This window comes from Haematobia irritans, chromosome 3 (assembly GCF_050003625.1).
Source record: "Haematobia irritans isolate KBUSLIRL chromosome 3, ASM5000362v1, whole genome shotgun sequence".
Lineage (NCBI taxonomy): Eukaryota > Metazoa > Arthropoda > Insecta > Diptera > Muscidae > Haematobia > Haematobia irritans.
The window spans coordinates 155,924,092-155,943,413 of NC_134399.1; the positions used below are offsets into that span (position 1 = coordinate 155,924,092).

At 33.3% G+C, this 19,322-nt stretch overlaps 3 protein-coding genes across 12 annotated transcripts in view; 2 read left to right on the forward strand and 1 right to left on the reverse strand.

Annotated features, from left to right (window-relative positions):
* The window catches only part of LOC142231715 (putative phosphorylase b kinase regulatory subunit alpha), a 28,129-nt gene extending 20,606 nt beyond the window's left edge, over nucleotides 1-7,523 (reverse strand). For 8 of the 10 annotated variants that reach the window (XM_075302345.1, XM_075302341.1, XM_075302340.1 and 5 more), the window contains exons 1-5: nucleotides 7,246-7,523; nucleotides 6,076-7,177; nucleotides 5,184-5,360; nucleotides 4,798-5,121; nucleotides 1,172-1,319 (exon numbers count right to left, since the gene is read on the reverse strand). In XM_075302345.1, coding sequence (XP_075158460.1) covers nucleotides 1,172-1,319; nucleotides 4,798-5,121; nucleotides 5,184-5,360; nucleotides 6,076-7,143 — 1,717 coding nt within the window. In that variant the 5' untranslated portion in view covers nucleotides 7,144-7,177; nucleotides 7,246-7,523. Of the gene's footprint in view, nucleotides 1-1,171; nucleotides 1,320-4,491; nucleotides 4,637-4,797; nucleotides 5,122-5,183; nucleotides 5,361-6,075; nucleotides 7,178-7,245 lie in introns of all 10 variants that reach the window. The other 2 variants (XM_075302346.1, XM_075302337.1) reach the window with 1 other exon arrangement.
* A 1,482-nt stretch (nucleotides 7,524-9,005) lies between these two features.
* fs(1)Ya (female sterile (1) Young arrest) lies at nucleotides 9,006-12,262 on the forward strand. Its single transcript, XM_075300166.1, has 4 exons — nucleotides 9,006-9,157; nucleotides 9,241-10,118; nucleotides 10,591-11,852; nucleotides 12,028-12,262. Exons 1-4 carry the CDS (start codon nucleotides 9,140-9,142, stop codon nucleotides 12,246-12,248), a joined length of 2,379 nt encoding a protein of 792 aa, XP_075156281.1. The 5' UTR covers nucleotides 9,006-9,139; the 3' UTR covers nucleotides 12,249-12,262.
* A 4,633-nt stretch (nucleotides 12,263-16,895) lies between these two features.
* Nucleotides 16,896-19,047, forward strand: LOC142230711 (uncharacterized). The gene is made up of 3 exons (XM_075301344.1): nucleotides 16,896-18,152; nucleotides 18,215-18,665; nucleotides 18,731-19,047. The coding sequence occupies exons 1-3, from the start codon at nucleotides 17,192-17,194 to the stop codon at nucleotides 18,825-18,827; spliced, it is 1,509 nt and encodes a 502-aa protein (XP_075157459.1). The 5' UTR covers nucleotides 16,896-17,191; the 3' UTR covers nucleotides 18,828-19,047.
* Nucleotides 19,048-19,322: the final 275 nt, after the last annotated feature.

Below are 19,322 nucleotides of genomic sequence, written 5' to 3' on the forward strand. Positions count from 1 at the left end.
AATTTTATTTCTATAGCAAATTTTTTTAAAAATTTTGTTTTTGTAAGAATTTTGTCAAAAATTTATTTCTGTAGAAAATTTTGTAAAAATTTTATTCCTATAGAAAATTTTGCCAAACTTTTATTTCTTTATAAAATTTTATCAAAATTTTATTTCTATAGAAAATTTTGTCAAAATTTTATTTCTATAGAAAATTTTCCCAAAATTTTATTTCTATAGAAAATTTTGTCAAAATTTTATTTCTATAGAAAATTTTGTCAAAATTTTATTTCCATGTAAAAAAAATTCTCAATTTTTCCATATAGAAAGTTGTTTTCAAAATTTTATTTCCATATAGAAAATTTTGTCAGAAGTTTGTTTCCATAGAAAAGTTATGACAAATTCTACCAATCTACCAAACGATAAAAAATCTACATATCTGGTAGAATTCTATCAATTTTGGCAATGTGTTTACCACCCAATTTTACTGCTTGAATATTTAGAAGTAAATTTTCGTTCATAAGTACAAAGGAGACCGAAATCCCATTTTCATATATCCAGCATTTGGAAGACGATCACCAGTTTCTTGGAGTTGTGGTTCGAAATCTTGATCTTATTGCAGCTTGCTGGATTTTACAAAATTTTAATTTTTAAATTATTACTGATTTTCTACAGCAGAGCCTTTTCTTTATTATTATTATTTTTTTCAAAAAAAAAAAACTTGTCAAAAATGTATTGGGGATTTTTGTGAGGAATTTAAATTTAATTTGGGGATTTTTGGGGAAGAAGACATCATAATTTGGGGACAAGAGTCAGAAAAATACTGGCAACACTGCTTGAGTGCTCAATTTATGAACTGCTCTTTAAAATTCATTCCCTCCAGTTGATACATATAAATATGTAATGCTCAAAAAAATAGCTTTTATAAATAGGGGTTAGTACCAAAGATCAATTAAATATTCATTCTATAGCCAAACTTGTTATGCCGTTCCCAACATGTGTTAAAATATAATTTACATATATACATATAGGTTTTTGTGTTTTAATGTAAACCGGGTTTGAATTGGATGCTTCATTCTCAATTTAATACCATTAACATTAAAGCAACTAAATAAATTTCGAAGTTCAATTCAAACCCTATATATGCGTATGGTTATTTCTTCTTTGTGACTATACGGCTGGGGGTAATTACCTAGCATGTAATGTGTTGCCATTAGAGTAATGGTTGGTCTTCCTAACATATGACGCCAATTATTAGTTAGGAAAGCTAAATTGGTGGTGAAATTACTTGCTAGCAAATCGGGATCACGTGTGGTATAATATTCTTCATAATCGATATGCTGAATTTGATTAATACAAAATAAATGAATGGATATATAATTGGTAGGTAATAATAATGAATATAGTATATTTGTGTATGGTTGGTAAAACTTAATATATGATACTATAAAAACAGATAATATTGTAGTTGTAGAGCCCATAGGATGTCAATAATTAGTACTTGTAGTTGAACAAATAAATTTAAAGTCAACGGACTATATGTAGATGAAGTCTTAGTTAAGGTAGTCTATATTACATCTTAACTTTATATCATGAGATCGATTGGAATTGATGTAAATCTCTCATCGAAATGGCTGAAGAGTTCATTATTCACCTAATAGTGAATGCTGGTCAATATAAGGTACCCAGAAAATCAGATGATTTGGCAAACTACTATAAAGATTCCAGGGGCTTTAGAGTATATCCCACATATTCATAAAAGTTAACGTAAAACGTTAAACCTACTAATACCATACGAATACCTTTAATAAACTGTCAGTAAGGGTATATTGCTTTAGTTTATGTATGGTGGCTATCAGAGAACGGCTGCGATCTACCGCAACCGACCATTGTATTTAGTAAACACCAATATTTGCAATCTTAAAACACCAATTGGTAAAAAAAAATCGGTGTTTGTTAGTATGAGCGTTGGTCTCTCGAAAACACCGTAGTAAAGTAATCACACAAATTGGTTACCCATATCTCAGCAGTTTGGTATTCTCTTATTTGGTACTCTCTCAATTCTCTTGAGCTAATGCCAACCAGAGATGGAAAATGCAGTACTATAGTACTTTTTTCAATACTTTTTCATCCCGGTCAGTACCGTAGTACCCCCGCGAATGATTTAGTACCTTTTGTGTAGACATGGTACAATAGCTTTGACAAAATATTTTAATATTTTGAGAAAGTCTTTATCAACCTTATTTGCTAATAGTCTTTTACAAATATGGCAAAACAGACATGTTCATGTGTGAAGAAAATCTCGATTTTGTAAAAGACATAGTCAAAAACAGGATTTTATTGAACTTCAAGAATGTTTTAGTCGAAAAAAGAATGCGATTCTATATTGTCGATTTTTAATTCGGTAGAAAATGTTGTCAAAATTTTATTTCTATATAGAATTTTTGCAAAATTTTATTTTTATAGAAAATTTTGTCAAAATTTTATTTTTATAGAAAATTTTGTCAAAATTTTATTTCTATAGGAAATTTTGTAAAAATTTTATTTCTATAGAAAAAAATTTGCAATTTTTTTTCTATAGAAATTTTTTGCAAAATTTTATTTCTATAGAAAATTTTTGCAAAATTTTATTTTCTTTAAAATTCAGTCTCTTGACAATAATCTTCCAGTGAAATTTTTGTTGAAATTTAGTAAAAAGTACCTTTCCGCTCAAAAAATACCTTTTTTGCACTTTCTTAAAAATTGTATTTTCCATCTCTGATGCCAACTGCTGGTAATTGTTGTTGTTGAGTGCAATCACACGTTGTTACGATGTCGATTGGTTTAAGATTGCAAGACACTGCATACGAACATTGTAATATACTAGTGGTGTTTTTATTCTCGCATTTGTATCAATGTAAAAGATCGCATGGTAATTGGTGTCTTACTCACTGCCACCGACATTTTGTGGGTAAGATTGCAATACGAAAAAAAAAAACACCGGTTGCAGTTCTCTGTAGGCTATATGTTGTTACTGACACATTATGTCTAATTAATTGATAAAATTTACTTTTTAATCAAGCTCGGAATATTATGTCAGTTAAAAAAATTATTGTTTTTTTTTTAATCTTTAATAAAAAAAATTAATTGATACAATAAATTTTTTAATCAAAATAAAAACACAAAATCAATTGAGAAAGTGATTGAAAATAGTCACGACTTTAATTAAAACATTAATTGATAATCAAACTAAGAACAAAAATTTAGTAAAGGAAGAAGAAAATATTCGCGATTTTTTATTAAAAAAAAAAATAATTGTGCCAATTAAAAATTTAATTAAATAAATTATTCGATGTCGATTGCAAAACTTAATTACTTGTTTAGCTGATTTAATTAAAAAGATTAACTATATAATTATCAATTAAAAAATTAATTGACATTTTGAAATCCAATCAATTATTTTTTTTATTAATTTTTTTACGCCCTATTAAAACTGTGATTGGCATTATCATTTTCCTTATTGAAGACATTTCAAATAAAAAATTAATTGGAGCAATTAATTTCATGCCTTTTCGCGTTGTAGAGAGAAAGAACCCGCGGATTCCGGTGATTAGATTTATGTTTTATAAAAGGCAAAAATATCGGATTTAAAAAAAATTTGACTTATGCAATAAAATCATGGTAGTTTCCAAATGAAAGACGAATAGACTTGACTAATTGTCTGAAATATTTCTCTTTAGCGTATAGCTCCAGATAATCTACTACGGCGAAACCTCTCAGAAGTAGGTTGCCTAAATTTTGCCCACACTTGGGAGGTGTCCAGTTATGAGTGGATAATTTTAATGTGTTCATATAGCAAACGTCTTTTGAGAGGTGTCCGGTTTTCAGAGTATCCTAGTTTGCAATGTTTCACTGTACTTGGCTTCATGAGCACTTAAAATATCATTTTTTGTTTTACTTTTAATTTGACATCCTATTAGCAACTGACAACAATTGAGAAAAAAATACATGTTGTGTCTAAAGTGTTATGTGTGCTTAGGGTTTCAAGTGTACAAAAACTTAAAAAATACCGTGCAAAATGATTTTTAAAATTATTAATAATTAAATTTGGAAATTATTAACTCCAAGATCAAAAAATAAACTACAAGGCAAAAGCAAGTTTCTATAAACCCAATTAAGTAGATATAGGAGACCTTGACATTGAGGAAAACAATATAGTGGATAATCTAACTTTTTTTACCTTTGTTATCAAGATAGAGAAAAATCTTTATTAGAATACAAAGGACCAAAACCAATTATAGAAATCAACCCCAAGGATATTACATACATTTTTTAAAGAAAAAAACTCGCTTTTGCATAAACGAAGAAAGTAAAAATTAAGACAAAAAACATATAAAAGAAATAATAAAGAAACTAAAAATCGTAACCCTTGCAAAGATTATTCTTGCAGAAATGCAAACAAAATTATTTCAAATTGATGAATGGTAATTGACTGAGAAAAGTATTATTGGATTTCTTTCCACTGAAACAGACCTAAATGTATTTTTTTCAAAACTAATGTAACCAAAGGACGTCCAAGTAAATCCCAAGCAGACTTGAGAAAATTTATTTCGCCTTTTAATATATCAATCATTAACTCATTGTCGGATGCGACATAGAAACGTGATAAATCGACAAACTATAAGGGTATATTTTGGGTGTATGTGTATTGAAAGAAAAAAAAAGACAAAATAAAATAAAATTAAGAAAGAAATAATACATATATATTTTTTCTTGAGAAGGAGTCAAATTAATTTTCAAGTTTTTCTTATTACAAACTAAGGTTCAACATCAACTTACCTGAGGTGTAAACGCAAATATTCTATCTTTCAAGGAGTACAATTTACTTGTACTTAATATGCCAACATCTCTTGATTTACGACCGGTCAATCCTAATTTACGATTTCTTCCCAAATATGTGTACAAATGACTTAACACACGTGCAGGTTGTACTTCTATGGGTGCCACTTCGGCAATTGTTTGAACATGCAAATCAGATTCAGCCAATTTATCTCGTATTTCATTATCTTCGGCGATAATCACAACTTGAACAACAACATCGGGTTTCTTTTGGGCACCCAAACGACGATTTAAAGGATCTAATTCGCCCACCGCAAGAAAACCCTAAAATGTATACAAAACAAAGATAATGTAAAAAATTTAAGACGTTAATATGAAATTCTTGCCTCTTGAAGAAGTCTTCCCAGAATAAACAGAGACTGGCCCCATAAAAATGGACAACGGCCTACAACTTCCCTTGGAGCTGAACCAGGACTCCTATATTCCTGTGAAACTGCATCGGGCGGTACGGCATAGCTTTCGGGGACTAAAAGAATGCCATCATCACCCCGTACCATAATTTTCTGCAAATAAAATTAATATGTGAAAAATGAAATGAAGAAAACGTTAAGTACTACCATCAATTTTTAAAAGGAGAGCTAAAACAGTCGACATTCCCTTCATAAATTTCAAAATGGTCTGTCAATGAAACCCATTAGGTATAAAAATTACAACGTTTGGAGTGGTTTGCTAAATTAGAATAGTTGGTTTAAGCTTTGCTATTAACGACTTTCTAAAATTTGAATAAAAAATTGATTTTAGACAAGCTATGAAGCAGTTGAAATTATTTCCTATGTTTGGTGACAAATTTGCCAGTATAAAGTCATGTTTGCGTGTTGTAATATAAGGGTAAAAGTTAAGCCAACACACAACAAATACGCGAACCTCTGTTGTAGCGTGTATTCGGTCATGTAAGGTTATCTTAAGGTTGGATTTTAATCGATTTTTGGACATTTGCTATCAACTATCCAAACTTTTGAAAATTTCCACATTCAGGGTAAATTACAAACCCATGGCTCAGCATTCAGGAATGCGACTAATTTCTTCTCTTTGACACTATACCTCTTATGTATACACGATACAGTGTCAGTTGCTAAACATTCCGCTTATCCTCGTATCAGTTATAACCAAATATAACTCAACCTACGATCCGAGTTCTGTTTGTTCGACTTCGTCGACACTCTTATTGATATCGAAGATTCATTACTGACAAATTTTTGTGCAAAACACCAAACTCACCTCTAAACGATCCGCATACTCCTTAACAGCCAACTTGTCATTTTGGAAGGCGTGGAACAAGATCAAATAACAATAGAACAACGGCCATTCACACTCGATATTTTCAAACATACGCAACTCCCATCGTTCATAATATAGACGTGAGGGATCCTCTTTCGGTGTGCGATAGCCATCACGAAGAAAACGTTTACATCCGTATTTACCTTGCAAACGTTGTAAGATTGCATCTTTGGTATTACGAATAAGATGAGGGTCATCAACAGCAAACGCAGGAAATCCAATTACACACAAAAGACCCGAATCTAATTCCTTACTATTCGATTCACGCGGCAACATAGATTGCAAGACAGCTTGACATTTGTGGGCTTCATCGGCCAATACATGAATAACACTAGCAGGACCACCTCTAGCTCCGAACAAGTCTAATTCATTCATTGCTTCTAAAGCAGCTTTGGCCATGCCAATGGAACTGGCATTCAATTCTGGTTCACCGTGATTGGTTTTGTCTCCTCTTTCCCAAATACCATAGTCGGGAATACAATAGGCAGATTCAATGTAGAAAACTAAATTTTGTATAAAAGACACTTCATCCAAGGAGAAGACAATTTGCAGACCCGAAGCAGTCATTTGGGCCAAAATCAAAAGATACAATGACACAGCATCAATTTGTAGATGACCCCATTCTCCATCACCCACCACGGGTTGGCCATTGCTACTGCTGTATTTTGCATGCAAGGAGTCTAACGGATTTTGTGTTATTTTAAATTTTTCCACTTTGTCTTTTTGATTCATCATTGCCATGAGAAGGCCTCTCATTAGCTTCACGCAGCTTTGTTCTAGTTCGTAGCATTTGGCACGATCCTCATCCTGATCGGCAATCTTTTTATAGGCCATTGAAAGGCCCCAAACAGCCAGGATGCAATACACATTATCTCTTATCCATGCATGCGAATTGACATTCGAAGCAGGAAATAAACCTGTGACGGGCTCTTGGTGGGACATGATAAGGCGATGAACTATACGTTGATAGTAGTCCAGCCGTACGCCCGAATTACTACGAGAGCGCATGTTGATATTTATGTGACTGACGAAATAAAATTAGCTAAATAGAGTGTGTATATAATTTATAAATAGAGAATATTGGTAGTAAAATATAGTTATAGTACTTACATAATAAAAATAGTTACAGAATTCCCCACTGATCTCTCACCCGATCTAGTATATATCTTCTGAAACAGAGTCTCTATAGCATTTTAAAGGATCATATAGCTGATTTCAATGTTTAGACACCAAAAGAATATATTGCACGTTTTTTTTTTAAAAAATATTATTCTCTGCTTGCTGATAGCCAACAAGTTCAGTTTCTTTATCAAATTTTTTTCGTTTTTTGCTTTTCGTTTCTGGTAAATATGTAAAATGTCACGACAATGTCAAATCAATCACAGCATTCAAACAGCTGTTTAATATATGCTTCGTATTTGTTGTATCCAACAATAGTCAAAACAAATGGTGTAGTAACGTCATTCTCCGATAAAAACTTATCGACAACCGAGTAAGCACAAAATTGAAAGCAGTATTAGGTCTGCTTTCTTTTACTGCACTCATGCCAACATTTTTTGAAGTTAGTATTTTTTATTGAGTTTCTTTTTTTGTGGCACAATGGATAGGTAGCGAATGTATATTTGTTATACTTAGAACTTTTGTTGCCTTATTCTATTACACGATGGTCATGGACGTTAACTACTTCCCTGCCAAAATGTTTGAATTTAACGGCATTTCTGAGAATCCCCACAACGTCGAAAACAGTGGTATATATTGAGTAGTTTTACCACGCATAGTTACTATATTAAACATCGGATGAGTGCAATTATTGTGTTTTTTTAGATAAACTTAGAACGGACCAAATAAAAGCTCCATCAAAGTGCATTTTATAATAATTGTAAAAAAATCATTGTGGTCAAGTAAAACAAGATTATTTAGATTTTTATTAATTTGAATAAAAATTGAATAATTCTACAATGTATAACATTTATATGAGACTAAAATCACAATGAACATAATGTTTTAAATTAATAAATGAATGATATTGAGTAACATGTTGCAATGTTGCTATATTCTGCGGATGTACCAGCGCCCATCAGCCTGTGTGTTTATCCTTGATCGGCAGCTTGTCTGGAAAAATATCTGAAAAAAATACCAAATGGAATGTCGAAAAATGTTCACCTTTTACAATTTAATAGCGTAATAACTATGTTTTCAACACTTCATTGTTGTTTTTATTCAAATAATTTATAATCATTCATTGTAACATTTTAAGAGAGTAGAGAAATACAAGAGAATGAAACTGCGTCAGTAGGTGACAGTCATGAGGAGAGGTAAAATAAATTTATCTAATGTCATGCAGTTTTTGTCGGCGTTTCTCTTAAATATCATACAGCCAATATTTCATATCCGCAACGAACGCTTTTCTCCAATTGAAACGCCTAAAACAGCTGATTTTTTTTTATAAATTAAGCTGCTTTGGGTTCCTCAGACGAACGGAAGTATTCGTTTCGGATATGAGAAATTGGTTGATACAGTTTTCATCTTTTTTCTTTTCTCTGGCGGATTTACGAAACTTATGCGCTTTACAGACTATCCGTTATTCCGGACGGAATGTCGGTGTTTTTAAATAATCTTACAGTGTGTCGGATCGATACGACTTGTCGGCGATGACTAAATAATCGGTAAATGTGTTATCGATCCCATAAACATGCAGCAGTATCGATTATGCCTTCGGACTTATAGTGTGCACAATATATGGGATATGTTCGACATGAACACTGTCGTCCGGAATAACTGATAGTCTGTAAAGCGCATAATACCAAAATGCTGCGGTCATTGTGCGACATCTATACGGCTGGCATTAGTTTTCTTTACAGAAGATCCCTTTTCTTCCTATTGTATTTCCCACTCGTATATGCTTTATGTTAAGGTTAAAACTTGTAAAAACCGTTATATAGACTTGCTCATAGTGGAGGTGAGAAATGTGATCTTGTTTCATAGTATCCAATTCTAAATCAATATGCGTTTACCAGAGGATGTAAGTTTTATTGTTCTGCTGAAGTTCCTTCTAATAAACAGAATATATTGAAAATGGGAAAATCATAAAATTGTCTTTTACAGGTAATTTGCAAAGTATGTAAGAGTGTTTTTTGTTGTGCAAAGTGTCGTTATAAACATGAAATAAAAAACCACGCCATTCTTGCTCGCAAACCAATTATGATAAGTACGAGTACCAGCAACAACATCAATAATAATGGAGGCAAAAATGTATGTACCACCACATCTACCCTTGTTAGGTGTGATGAAGAGCCTATTGCTGAGGAGGAAGAAATTTCATTGCCCATGGGTGCGTACGAGGAGATTTATCTATTCTGTCCAATATGTGAGAGGCGACCACTTCCCCTTCATAGTGAAATCTATACGGAAATGTTAATACATTTGGAAACCCATCATTTACCATTGCGATGTGAGAAGTGTTCGAAGATGTATTACAATATCACTGATCTCAAAGAATTCACCAAATGCATGACTCAGTCTACGGCTGTTTGTCAAGCACAGGGTTCGAACGTCTCCAATCAAACATGTTATACGGACGAGGCGTCAAAGGTGACTGTTACTCGAGCTGATATGCATTCGACACAGGTTTCTCCAATGCGTCGACAAGATTTCAATGATACTCACATGACACCAATATCAATAATTAATATGCGCTGGAAGGCGAAAAGTAGTAAAATTCAGGAAGAGTTTATTAGCGACAGTGTTTCCTCGATTAAGAATATATCTTCGATTAGTAACAGTTCATCAATTCAACGTAACCATGTTGGTGTATCATCGGCGATAAAGGGAAAAGTTATACGTTCTACATCAACCCCTGTTCATTTGGAAATGGTTTTCGCTAAACCCAAGGAGCAGACTTTTAATGCTACAGGTGCTGGTCACATGTCTAGCATATACAATAGTGATTCCGAGATAAGTCCAGCATTGCCACAGTCAAACAGGTAAGTTGAGGCAAAATTAATGTCAAATACATACGTGTTGTACAATATGATATTTAAACCATAGACTTTGAATGAATCTGTTCTCATATGTATTTTTGTAATTCAGATTCTAGCGAACAACAAATTGGAAAATGTTTAGCGTTTAGAAATTTACCCAAAGCATATTTAAGAATATTCCTGCATATCCTTAAAAGCTATTTGCAAACATTTTCTTAGCTGCCTTAATTTAATATTCACATTTTTGGAAAATAAGAGAAATATTTTTTTTTAAATGTGCTACGATAACTTTTTTGATTCAGTCAAACTAAGAGGGCTTAAAACATTTTCTGCAGACCTTTCGTAGTCTTTACTACAGACTTTTCGTAGTCTTTATTACATCATTGGATGTAGGATTTCACTAATAAGTCTATTAAAATTGGGGCAGTAGTTTGTAAATTACACAATGCGTTTTTTTCTTGGTATTACTTTCCAGCCAAGCTATTGAACCCATAAACCGCTATCGAAGAGTTGGTAATGGTCGACCTCGAATGTCAGCCGTGACACCATTGCGTCAGGTCATGTCGAAGAGTATTCAAAAGGCATTTGCCGAACATGGTCTACCCGCAGCATCAACAGCAGTTAGGGGCGGATCCATAGCGACATTACAACGCAAGAAAATGTTTGACTCTACTTCTTCGCCCGGCTTAGGAGATTGTCCTGGTGATGGAGCAACGTCTTTGCATCAGTCGCCTGCGCCTCCTGCTCTGGATTTGCGCCTTTCGCCTGCTGTGCGTCGTAGTCACAGTGAATCAGAAGAGTCTCAAATTTATTCCGATCAAAATAGATTGCAAAGAAACGATTTGCCCAATATGAGACGTAAAATCTTATTATCCGCTCAAAAACTGACCACCGAATCCATTGTAATTACTCGTACCGAACATCTTTCGAGTGTATCGTCATCATCCAACACCGGAACCAGTTCTAACGGCAGCATAAATTCTATTAAACCACAAACATCATCAGTAACTAATTCATCATATCAATCGATGGGTTCAAATAGTTCCAGTGGTTCTGTATTTAAATCTTGTCGCAGCGTTGAAATTATTACAGCAACCACAGAACAAATACAAAAAATTGAGTCTGTGAATGAAGCAACGAATCCTGTTCGTAATCCATTACCCCCCATTACACCCATAACACGCATTCCAGGGGCAGTTATAAATAAGAAATTAATTAAATTCGAAACTCCAAAAGTGGAATCCCAAGAATCGCGCGAATCGCAAAATTCCCCTTCTGATGTATTTTTTACGCCAAACGCCACACCTATAAGTAAGAGCAAAGTTACTCCAGACAAAAGTGGAAATTCTTCCGATAGCCAAAGAATCCGAAAACGTTTAGTACCAAAAAATCTTAGCGGACGTTTTTGTTCACCACGTAAACCTTCAATAAAAGAATGTGCTCATAGCACTGCATTCAGTCGCATAGAAAATGTTACCGATACTTTTGACATTAATACTACTGATGATATTGTTGACGATGAAGTTTTTACTCCCGAAGAATCTGTAAAATCTGTACGAAAAGTGGAAGAAGTAAAAACAAAACAAAATCAATCTGGGCTATGGTCAATAATGAGCTCGGTAATGCGCTTGCCATCACGCAAGGGATCCTATATGAAATTATCACCTAACAATGAATCACCTGTTCTAACAGACGCTAATTCCAATTCCATTATAAAAAGGTGTGCTTCCATAGCAGGTAAATGAAAGTAAAATATTTAATGCGATTTACTCATATCCCAAAACAAATGTTTTCGTTCGACGGAAACGTGAAAAACCAACAATTGTTCGAGTCGAAGGAAAATTAACGTTTTGGATATGATAATTTGGGTATAGAATTTCATTCAATTGTTTTTAATTTATTTGCTACTTAGGTTCATTGGTTCGTTCGAAGCCATTAGTAGATGAAAATGAAATAGGTTCTCTTAAACGAAAAAGAACATTTACCACCAGTGAACAATCGACTTCAGCATACTTGGCACAATTGCATAATACCGATGCTACATCGCCCACTTCAGATGGACTTAACACTTCATCGAAACGTTTTCGTATTCAAGGTCGACGACCTATCGATCGTATGCGTTTGAATAGTTAAATCTTATTACTGTTTTACATGTTACCATTTTTTAGTTCAATTTGTTTTTTAATAAAAAATTTATGTTTTTAATAACCCAGCAAAAAACTTTAATTACCCGGATACGACGACCTATCGATCGTATGCGTTTGAATAGTTAAATCTTATTACTGTTTTACATGTTACCATTTTTTAGTTCAATTTGTTTTTTAATAAAAAATTTATGTTTTTAATAACCCAGCAAAAAACTTTAATTACCCGGTAATCTTGAAGGTTTATTTAAAAATTAATAACCACTTTTTAATTGGCATCGTTCCGGATTACATTTACATACGCATGTCCTAGGAGGAAAGTACTTCACCCCAGGCTTACCTTCGGCCATGAAATAAGTAGTGCTTTTAAAGCATATAACCACCTAATATGTAATCACTTATTTGTAGATATACCAAAGTTTGAAAAGCAACTACTTATTGTCTCAGGTAACCAAATCTCGAAAATACTGACTTCTCTCGCTGATTATAATGGTTCGAAATATGTCGAGTAATGCTGTTATATGGACACTAGTTGAATAGAAACGAATATTGTATACATTAAAAAAATATTAATATATTAATAGGTTGTTTAGGGGAATTGGATTCGTTGTAATATGCCCATTCACATTAGGTTCGAAAGTGGACTTTGAATCTCTTTTTTTTTATAAGGCAAATGACAGTTGAAATCTAGTTAAAGTGGATTCTGGAAGTATAATATGAATGAGGTATAATAAAGCATTTGTTTAAAACATAATATGGTAATAGCACATACACATTATGCTAAAAATCTACTAAAATTAGATTTGAAATCCCATTTTTATAAGGCAAATGACATTTGAAATCTGTATAAAGTGGATTTTGGAAGTAAAATGTGAATGAGGTATAATGTCATTAATATAAAACTCAGTTATTATGAAATATTTGCGAAGAATATTCACTAACGGAGAAATTTTCAGAATTACCGTTACATTATACACATTGAGTTTTTTAAGAAAACGCTCAATTATGCGAATAATTATATCTAATGATACCATCATTTATTCTATTTATTAAGCCATTCATAAATAAATAGAATAAATAGAAGTACTTATTATTGTCATTATAAGTTTGTCATTATAACTCACCGCAATGTAATGCAATGTGTAATGTCAGTTTTACTCCTGGTAATGCAAATCGTAATGAGATGTGGTTGCCTAGTTTTTGCTGGGTATATATTGAATATTTGTTCAAATAATATGTAGGTATACCCTAGTTTTCGAGATATCGACTCTTGCAAATCGGTATTTACCTTTTTATTTTTGTTGAATATGGCTGCAATTTTTCATAAAATTTCAGAATTTTTGGATATTTGGTATTTTTTTGGTAAGTATGGCTGCATATTTTTTTACTAAATTTAAATGATTTTTGCGTATTTAGTATAAATGCTGAGAGCAAATAATGCTATTTTGGGCTTTGTTTTCGAAATATAAGCTATACACATATTTCAATTATAGATTTTTTGGAAACTTTTTTAATTTCTTTTTTACAAAGTGAAGAATGTCGAATGTTTTTGTTTTTAAGAAAAGTTCCGCAGGCACACCTTAAGAAAAAAATCGCTTGATATATTCTTTTTTTTAATATTTTTATTTTCTTTTGTTTTCTCTTTAACAACTGTCTATATAAAAATCTCTTCGCAATGTACTCGAAATTTGCTTTAATATGTGTACCATTTTGCTTATAAAAGAAAGGGTCAACATTTTGAAGGATCCCGGGTTCATGGTTATGAAGTTTCTTATATGAATTTTAATAAAAAAATTATGATAATGAATACTTTCGGGCCTGAAACCACGGCTGCCACAGTTGGTAGAATTCTACTAAAAATGGTAGATTTTTTACAGATTGGTAGAATTCTTGATATTTTGGTCGATTTCGCGAAACTTTCCTCTCCAACTAAGAAAATTTTTTTCTATAAAATATTTTGATAAATAAAATAAATAATGATAAATAAATGAAATAAAATTTTGAAAAATTTTCTATTGAACTAAAATTTCGACATTTTCTCTCTGTTGGTTAAGCTACCCTTGTAGTTTAGTCAACGCATGGGTTTAAGCTAAAGGCAAAGCAAGCGACTTGGGATTATCGAACTATTGCTGATTCATTTTTACTTTCTTCATCTCGGCCTTAATGTCATTTACTTCTTTGTTCATTGAGTCAATTTTGGCTGCCACTGTTTCAACTTCTTCAACTCTCTTTGACAAACATTCTAATTGTGTGTCAATTTTTCTCATCACTTTTTTAAGAGCTTCCAAACTCTTATCAAAAATAGTTAAGAGGCGCGATTCTGTTTGCTCAATGAGAGTTTGTAGCAAAGACAATTAGAAGATGGGAAATTGGGTTGCGTCATACCAAATGTTGCATTGACGGTGCTAGGTCCATACATGATTGTAATTTTTTTATTTGCATTTTTTTATTGAAAATTTTAATTTTAAAATTGAAAATAAATAAAAAACTATACTTTCCGATTGTTCCAACATGTTTTCAAGTCTTAATTTCTTTTTATTTGCATTTTAATGTGTCGAACCAAACGCGTAAACGACAAGTAAGGACCTAGCGCCGTCAAAGGTTTGATGTTCTCAGCAGCCAATTTTCCATCTTTTAAAGTGAATTGTCTATAAGCTGTAACATGCGGTGTGGGGAATCATAATTAGAGAGCCTACGTGTTTTATGTATGCTCTCCTCAAGAGAACTCTTTCCCTCACGCATACGTTTTGGCGCCATCAACAATGATTCAGTAGGAGATGCCTCTGTATAGTGGTAACTGTGATGAGAAGGATCTCAGCCATACCGAGAGATTTAGCTTGTACTTATTTATTTATTTATTTATCAGTTTTATTCAGTAATACTAAGCCTTCATGGCCAAATACTTGTTGTTGCTGTTTGTGTATATTGTGTTTTGTTATCTTTTATGTTTCAAATAATTGAGAATTAAGAATATATCACTCGCAGATACGTGATAGCGTTTATATAAGGTTCTATCTTAAGATTTTGATTTGAAAGAGTTGCTCAAAAACTAATTATTTCACGAGCTTAATAAAAACACGTAACAGGTTGGCTGATAAGTCCCCGGTCTGACACATAGATGGCGTCGCTAGTATTAAATTCATATTATTTTTATATAGTACCAACCTTCAAATGATTCGTGTCAAAATTTGACGTCTGTAAGTCAATTAGTTTGTGAGATAGTGCGTCTTTTGTGAAGTAACTTTTGTTATTGTGAAAAAAATGGAAAAAAAAGGAATTTCGCGTTTTGATAAAATACTGTTTTCTGAAGGGAAAAAATACGGTGGAAGCAAAAACTTGGCTTGATAATGAGTTTCCGGACTTTGCCCTAGGGAAATCAACAATAATTGATTGGTATACAAAATTCAAGCGTGGTGAAATGAGCACGGAGGACGGTGAACGCAGTGGACACCCGAAAGAGGTGGTTACCGACGAAAACATCAAAAAAATCAACAAAATGATTTTGAATGACCCTAAAATGAAGTTGATCGAGATAGCAGAGGCCTTAAAGATTTCAAAGGAACGTGTTGGTCATATCATTTATCAATATTTGGATAAGCGGAAGCTCTGTGCAAAATGGGTGCCGCGCGAGCTCACATTTGACCAAAAACAACAACGTGTAGATGATTCTGAGCGGTGTTTGCAGCTGTTAACTCGTAATATACCCGAGTTTTTCCGTCGATATGTGACAATGTATGAAACATGGCTCCATCACTACACTCCTGAGTCCAATCGACAGTCGGCTGAGTGGACAGCCACCGGTGAACCGTTTCCGAAGCGTGGAAAGACTCAAAAGTCCGTTGGCAAAGTAATGGCCTCTGTTTTTTGGGATGCGCATGGAATAATTTTTATCGATTATCTTGAGAAGGGAAAAATCATCAACAGTGACTATTATATGGCGTTATTGGAGCGTTTGAAGGTCGAAATCGCGGCAAAACGGCCCAATATGAAGAAGAAAAATGTGTTGTTCCACCAAGACAACGCACCGTGCCACAAGTCATTGAGAACGATGGCAAAAATTCATGAATTGGGCTTCGAATTGCTTCCCCACCCACCGTATTCTCCAGATCTGGCCCCAGCGACTATTTCTTGTTCTCAGACCTCAAAAGGTTACTCGCAGGGAAAAAATTTGGCTGCAATGAAGAGGTGATCGCCGAAACGGAGGCCTATTTTGAGGCAAAACCGAAGGAGTACTACCAAAATGGTATCAAAAAATTGGAAAGTCGTTATAATCGTTGTATCGCTCTTGAAGGGAACTATGTTGAATAATAAAATCGAATTTTGACAAAAAAAGTGTTTTTCTTTGTTAGACCGGGGACTTATCAGCCAACCTGTTACGACCTCAACAAAGTTTTGATTTTTTGATTTTTTTCTTATTTGGGAGTTTTTGGTAAATTTGTGGTAAAATTTTCTTCAAATTTTAGTTGAGTGGTAACGGTGCCCGTAACGCCGAAAATAGGCCTTTCCAGTAAAAAATCTTTGTCTTTACTATAATTCGGATATCTTCTGATAAAGTGAATACAAGTAGATAACGGAACCACTGTGCGCATATTTTATTGTTGCCAGATGCAATGTATAAGTCGAACAGCTGACCAAGCCATTACCAAATAAAAAATGTTTTTTGGTTGATATAGATCAAAATAGATCTGTAAATTTCTTCTTCGAGTGCAAAAATATATTTATTTCATTTATATTTATGTATTTGAGTAAAAAGTGGAATAAATTTTCGTAATACAAAGTTTAGTATTTTCTCTACTCATCTGAGCCGTATAAACACCGTCTGCCCCTTTCAAAATTAGTTGTGTAAACAAGGAAAACTTTTGCAAAAAAGGCGAAATTACATTAATGTTGTTCGTATAAAAAAAGAAGTTAATACGCGGGCATTCAAATATAATGGAAGCTTTTAATAATTGTCGAATTTGTCTCGAAACAATCAATCATGAACCAATCAAAATGACTCGAGCCATAATTAAATTCCTAGAGTCAGCAATACGTATGGAACACATTGCAAGGAAGTTTGAACATGTAAATCCCAAATTGAACCTTTGCGCTGCATGTTTCAATAAATTATCTGAATTCCAAGATTTCCATGAGCAATGCAAAGAGGCCAACGATTTTTGGAAGACACAATTTCCTAGCAGGAAGGAGGAAAACTGTGGCGACGTAAGTATTACTATCACAGATAATAACCAAGTGGACCAGGAGAATACTGGTACAAAGACATCGGTCGATATCAATAATATGATATCGCAAAAATACGAAATACATTTAGAGGAGGCCGAATATCAGGAATCTAAAACTACAGAAGACGAAGACGACGAAGTACTTCTTTCGCTACCAGTGACGACAATGAATTACTGTGATGGATCGACCGAAAGGGAAAATCAAAATGTCGATGTAAATGTGGAGAAAATCGATGGCGATGAAGACTGGCACGCAAATAACGATGAAAATAGTGAAATAGATATGGTGAATGGCGGAGATGCCAGTTGTGAACCAGAGAATTACAAAGAAGATCAAGCAGTGGAAGAATACGAATTTGACGAACTATGCGAGGAAAACGTCATACAGGAGGAAGATTTTATAAATGCCACTTTGGATACAAACCAAAAAAATATGGTAGAAAAAGAGAATTCTGCAATAAAAGAGAACACAACATTTGTATACGCTGTAGTAGATGATGATGATGGTAGTGGGTCCTGTTCTTTAATACAAGAGTATACTGTCCAGGAAGGAAAAGCTACAATGGAAGTCCCAGCCCAAACTGTAGGAGCATCCTCTAATACTTACATAGTTAGAACTGTTCTAGACGACAATGGGAAGCTTAAGAAATCCTATCAGTGCCAACATTGCGGTGAGAGCAAAGTTTGTACCTATCAAAAACCTTGTAATTTTTATAATGAAAATTCTTTACAGATAGATGCTTTGATCGTATTTACGATATAGAGTCCCATTACAATATACACACCGATGTTAAGCCCTATAAATGTAATATTTGTGGGAAATCCTTTCGACAAAAGAACATTCTTACCACACATCAAGCAGCATTACATTTTGGCAAGAAAATCGAATGCGATGAATGTGGCAAGAAATTTGCACGACGTTCACAACTTATACTACATTATCGCATGCATCGCGATGAAAAACCATTTGTGTGCGAATACGAAGATTGCAAAGCGGCATTTAGGCAACGTCAACATTTGGTAGATCATTTATTTATTCATACCAATACAAAGAATTTCCAATGTCCCACATGCGATAAAGCATTCCAAACACGCAAACGTTTGCAGGACCATATATACAAAGTACACTCCTATCATCGTTATGTGTGTAACAAATGCGATAAAATGTTCTTAAAACCCCACATGTAAGTATTGTACTCCTGATTTCTAAAATATAAAATAATTTCTTATATAAAATGATTTATTTTAGGCTTAAAAATCATCTTAAAAATCACCATAAAATTGATGTCGACGATGTATCACATTTGAAGGTAATAGTTGACCCTGCCAAGCAAATGCAAAAATAAACTACAAATACAAAAATAAACTATAAATACAAATGTTCAAAGGGGAAATAAATGGAATCAATTAATTTTTTGATTGGGCAGTCAATTTTGTAGAGCATTATTTCGCCTCGAGATGTCATAAATCCCTCTTTGATATCTGGACAACAAGAGTCTCTCGAATCATATTTGATTCGTTATTCGATTGTAAATAAATCATGAGTTTAAGAGCAAACATATGCAAGTTATTTTAGTTTTATTCTAGACAAACGTAATAATCTTCAGTTCCACGAACAGCCAGGGAATAAAAAAAATTTTTGTTTAGTTTTATTGTCTACAGGAAATTCAAATTCCAAGAACCAGAGTTTCATTCATTCAGGCGTTTTAAAAAAATAGACAACTTGTGTTATTTGACCCGGTTATTCACCTTTCGATTCAATAAACAGACAAGGCGAAAGTAGGGAAATGTTAAGTTAAGGTATAGTGGTAGCCCATTTCGATTATTCAGTCCATTGTCAC

Bases quoted from the DNA above. Each gene is read 5' to 3' on its own strand.
- LOC142230711 (XM_075301344.1), top strand. From the start codon at position 17,192: ATGGAAGCTTTTAATAATTGTCGAATTTGTCTCGAAACAATCAATCAT. The intron at 18,153-18,214 runs GTGAGAGCAAAG...AATTCTTTACAG, and splicing joins CTATCAGTGCCAACATTGCG to ATAGATGCTTTGATCGTATT. The intron at 18,666-18,730 runs GTAAGTATTGTA...GATTTATTTTAG, and splicing joins ATGTTCTTAAAACCCCACAT to GCTTAAAAATCATCTTAAAA.